We start from the raw sequence: 5000 nt of genomic DNA on the forward strand, positions 1-5000 counted from the left end.
GCGTCACCGTGAGTCCCCGCAAACCACCAAGTCCTCCTTACGCCAGTGTGTGACCTGGGCTGCGTCCCCAATGACTCACTGGTTCACTCAGTCACTATTCCCTATATAGTGGGAAGTATGTAGCACACTACATAGGGAATGAGCGGCAGAACGAACGTTTGCTTTGGGACGCTGTTGTCATCACCCTGCGCCGCTACTATCTTTTGAATATCTGTCGCACAATAACGGAAATTGCGTTCGTCCAGGAGGTGATCAGCGCGATGCATGTGAACCCCAAGATTGCCTTCCCACCGGAGGTGGACTTTGTGCTGCTGAGCAGCTTCATCAGGGAGGTGTGCCAGGTGGCCTTCGCCATGCAGACCCTGGACCCCCCCCTCGAGGTGGCCTTCAGCAGCGACGGAGAACTGTACAACGAGAACAAGTCAGTGCCCCCTCCCACACTACAGATACACTATACACACTATACACTACATACTGTACACTACACACACTGTACACTATACACATACACTGCATACTGTACACTACACACACTGTACACTATACACATACACTGCATACTGTATACTACACACACTATACACCACACACTGCACATTCCACACACTGTACATTATACACACTATACACCACATACTGTACACTATACACACTATATACTACATACTGTACACTACACACACTGTACACTATACACATACACTGCATGCATTCATGTCAGACTAGAGGTCTGCTTCCACAATTCAAGTAAATTATACACTACATACTGTACACTACAAACACTGTACACTATACACACTATACACTACATACTGTGCACTACACACACTATACACTACATACTGTACACTATACACACTGTACACTATACACACTACACACCACATTCTGTACACTACACACACTGTACACTACACACATACACTGCATACTATACACTACACACACTGTACACTATACACACTATACACTACATACTGTACACTACATACACTGTACACTACACATTGTACACTACAGGCACTAGACACTGCACACACTGTACACTACGTACTGTACACTACACACACTGTGCACTATACACACTGTACACAACACACTGTACACTGCACATTGTACACTACAGGCACTAGACACTACACACACTGTACACTTTACACACTATACACACTATACAATACATACTGTACACTACACACAGACATGCACAGGTACAGTATACTCACTATACACTATACATGCTATACATTACACACTATACACTATGCACTACACACACTACACACACACACACTCACTACGCACAGGTACGCTTCACACATGGGCTCTTGTACCCACATTCAATATGTACTGTCGTGTATTTCCTAAAGCGACCACTGGAGGTCACCCTCGTCCCATCTAATGTTCCCCAGTGCAGCTATGCTACAGTGCAGTTGTGAGACTGAACCGAGGGTTCCAGTGTTAAGGCTAATCACATACCCTTCAGTGTGTACCTGCTAACATTTACAAAAATTAACACTCACACCCGTGCTAACATTGTGACACTTGTACTATGCCAAAATCAATCCTCAAGCATATACTGAACTGAATACTTGCGCATGCACTCGTCTTAATTCTCACTCCTGTACTGCTGCCGATGCACCTGTTCTGCCCCCCCCCCAGGTATCGGCGCAGCTATGACTCAGAGTTCACCGCACCCATGGTTGTGTACCACGTGTGGCCTGCGCTGATGGAGGACGACACCGTCCTGGTGAAGGGCGAGGCTGTGACCCGGAGGGGCGCTCTGGTACCCCACCTCCTCCACAAAACTCCTCCTCTCCTGCTAATCAGACTCCTCCATCACCCACCTCCTCTGCAAAACTCATCCTCTCCTGTTAATCAGACTCCTCCATCACCCACCTCCTCTGCAAAACTCCTCCCTCTCCTGTTAATCAGACTCCTCAATCACCCACCTCCTCTGCAAAACTCATCCTCTCCTGTTAATCAGACTCCTCCATCACCCACCTCCTCTGCTAAACTCCTCCCTCTCCTGTTAATCAGACTCCTCCATCACCCACCTCCTCTGCAAAACTCCTCCTCTCCTGTTAATCAGACTCCTCCATCTCCCACCTCCTCTGCGAAACTCCTCCTCTCCTGTTGCACTGTCTCCTCCACTGCTCTCTCCATTCTTGGTTTTTCTGAAATGGGGCATTGGAAGTTTTGGGGTATTTGTTCTATAAACAAAAATCTGATCTGTGATAACGGGAAATTATTTGAGATCGTAAGTAGTAACCCTGTGAGCTATGGGAATATCGTGGTAACCACGGTAACGGGCGTGCCTCTCCTGTGTTTCGCTGGGGAATATCGTGGTAACCACGGTAACGGGCGTGTCTCTCCTGTGTTTCGCTGGGGAATATCGTGGTAACCACGGTAACGGGCGTGTCTCTCCTGTGTTTCGCTGGGGAATATCGTGGTAACCAGGGTAACGGGCGTGTCTCTCCTGCGTTTCGCTGGGGAATATCGTGGTAACCACGGTAACGGGCGTGTCTCTCCTGCGTTTCGCTGGGGGATATCGTGGTAACCAGGGTAACGGGCGTGTCTCTCCTGCGTTTCAGTGGCGGAGCAGGAGTCGGAGTGCCAGTCCGGTGCGTTCCCGTTCCGGAAGCCCCGCTCGGAATCTAGTGAGTTACCAGCCGCTAAGCCCCGCCCCCCGCCCCCCGCCCCCGCCCACACCAAGACCAACCAATGAGCGCTGAGCGCTGAACTCAGATGCGCTTTATATGGTGTTTAGACGTTGGTAGCGCGTTGTTTATACGCTGGTCTGACTGCAGAGGCCACCCGGTGTCCTGAGAAACAGGCAGACCGCAGAGGGGAGATGAAAGAGTCTGGCAGGCCTGGGGGGGAGTGGGGGGGCACATGCTGGTTTAAGGTTGTGCAGCTGTGTTTGTATAAATCTGTAAGACCTTTCTCAACAAACACCCCCCCCCCCCCACACAAACACACTCACATACACATACACACATACACACAGACTCACAGACACTCACTCACACACACTTACTCACACACACACACACACACACACAATCAAATCAATTTTATTTGTATAGTGCTTTTTACAGAAAACACACAAAGAGTAGCAGAAAAAGGGCAAGAAACATAGAAAAAACAGCAAGGCCTGACTCCTCCCCCTCTCTGTGTTGCAGGTCTCCAGTCGTAGTCGCAGTCCTTCCCCAGGGCGCCTCTCCGCCAGCCGCCTGTAAACCTTGACCTTTAACCCCTGACCCCTGACCCCAGATCAATCGTCACTCTGGCCCTCAGATGGGAGGACAGCAGATGTGATTCAGTGACTGTACAACAAATTGATTTAAACAAAAACCCATTGATGAAATAATACGCTGACTATGAACCCCATAATGAATACCTTATGAACATCATATAAAATACCTGCATGACCATTGATGAAATAATACGCTGACTATGAACCCCATTAATGAAATAACACGCTGGCTATGAACATCATTAATAAAATAACACGCTGGCTATGAACCCCATTAATGAAATAACACGCTGGCTATGAACTTTAAAAGGTGCTGTGATTATTTTGTAGTTTGTTTGGGTGGTCATCTTTTAATTAATGTTGTTTCCTAGCGATGCATATTATTATTTATAGTTATGTAAGGGGGGGCTCTTTCTGTGGACTGGCACCCCCGCCCCCCCTCACCCAACTTCAAACCTCCCAAACCATGGCTCAAATGCCACCCTAACCCCCCAAACCAAACCCCCCATTTCTGTAGCGATTAGTGTGCCCCAAGTAGTGTGTTCACAGCGGAGTGTAATAATCTGAGCACAGTGTAGGCTGATCAGAGCAGTTTAGTGTGTTCAGTGCAGTGCGTAGTGTGTTCAGTGCAGTGCGTAGTGTGTTCAGTGCAGTGCGTAGTGTGTTCAGTGCAGTGCGTAGTGTGTTCAGTGCAGTGCGTAGTGTGTTCAGTGCAGTGCGTAGTGTGTTCAGTGCAGTGCGTAGTGTGTTCAGTGCAGTGCGTAGTGTGTTCAGTGCAGTGTGTAGTGTGTTCATTGCAGTGCGTAGTGTGTTCAGTGCAGTGTGTTGTGTGGCAGAATGTAGTCCTGTAGTTTTCTCTCAGACCTGCACTCTGGCACTTTCAGTGTGTCTGTAGGTGAGTGCTGGTGTGTCCAGCGGACCTCTCAGGTAGATCCAGGCAGGCTGACAAACATGCTGTAGGTGCTCTGATCATTAGTCACATGCTGTTTGTCTTGAAGTATTTGCAAATATAGACATTATTAAATCATTTTTCTGGATTTTTTTTTTTCAGACTTGGTGGAATTTTACAGCCAGTTTTGAGAGGGTGTTCTCTGCTCTGGTATTTTTCCAAAGTCTGTGAAACTATTACTGAGGTTCTGATTCCTCACAAAATCACAGCAGTTTTAAAATAACTTCAGTGTTTAGGGTAAGATTATCAAATCAAAAAAAATAGTTTTTTAAATTTTGCTTTTTGTGAGTTAGTGAGAGAAAACTGGTGCTGTTGAATAAGTGAAGGGCCTACTGGAGGCAGGACTGTGGGTCATTAGCATCCTGTAAAAGGTCATCTTTCACTGGAGGGATCCTGCTCTGCTGCCCTGTTTTTTGAAGAGCGAAGTGGAATAATGTTGTCATGTAATTATTTACGCCTGTTTGTTCGCGCGCAAGTTTGCCAGGAACCGCGCGAAGCACATCTGTCCTCAGAGCGAGCTGCAGGGTGGAAGGCCGCCCCGAGCCGCTCTGCAGAACCCCCAAACTTCAGCGTCTCGCCTCGTCCCTCCGTGCGCATCTGAGACTGTCTGCGCAGTTGTCTGCGCAGTTTCCCCCGAACAGCAGGAAGAGGCATTTTAACCCCTCCCCACCTGCCAGGCTGTTTGTGCAACAGACATCAGGCCTTTACAAACGGATCTTCAAACATTTCTTTTAAGTATGAAAAGTCATTGTATTTTTGACACCCAGGATATCTTCTTCTTCTCGTCTTTAG

At 47.9% G+C, this 5000-nt stretch overlaps 1 protein-coding gene across 2 annotated transcripts in view; it reads left to right on the forward strand.

Annotated features, from left to right (window-relative positions):
* The window catches only part of spata18 (spermatogenesis associated 18), a 9449-nt gene extending 6061 nt beyond the window's left edge, over positions 1–3388 (forward strand). For both annotated transcript variants that reach the window (XM_064333951.1, XM_064333953.1), the window contains 5 exons: positions 1–8; positions 246–421; positions 1663–1786; positions 2595–2660; positions 3186–3388. The exon at positions 1–8 is cut by the window's left edge and continues 151 nt beyond it. In XM_064333951.1, the coding sequence (XP_064190021.1) occupies positions 1–8; positions 246–421; positions 1663–1786; positions 2595–2660; positions 3186–3242 (431 nt within the window). In that variant the 3' untranslated portion in view covers positions 3243–3388. The remainder of the gene's footprint in view (positions 9–245; positions 422–1662; positions 1787–2594; positions 2661–3185) is intronic.
* The last annotated feature ends 1612 nt before the right edge of the window (positions 3389–5000 follow it).

The sequence above is a fragment of the Anguilla rostrata genome, chromosome 4, assembly GCF_018555375.3.
Source record: "Anguilla rostrata isolate EN2019 chromosome 4, ASM1855537v3, whole genome shotgun sequence".
Lineage (NCBI taxonomy): Eukaryota > Metazoa > Chordata > Actinopteri > Anguilliformes > Anguillidae > Anguilla > Anguilla rostrata.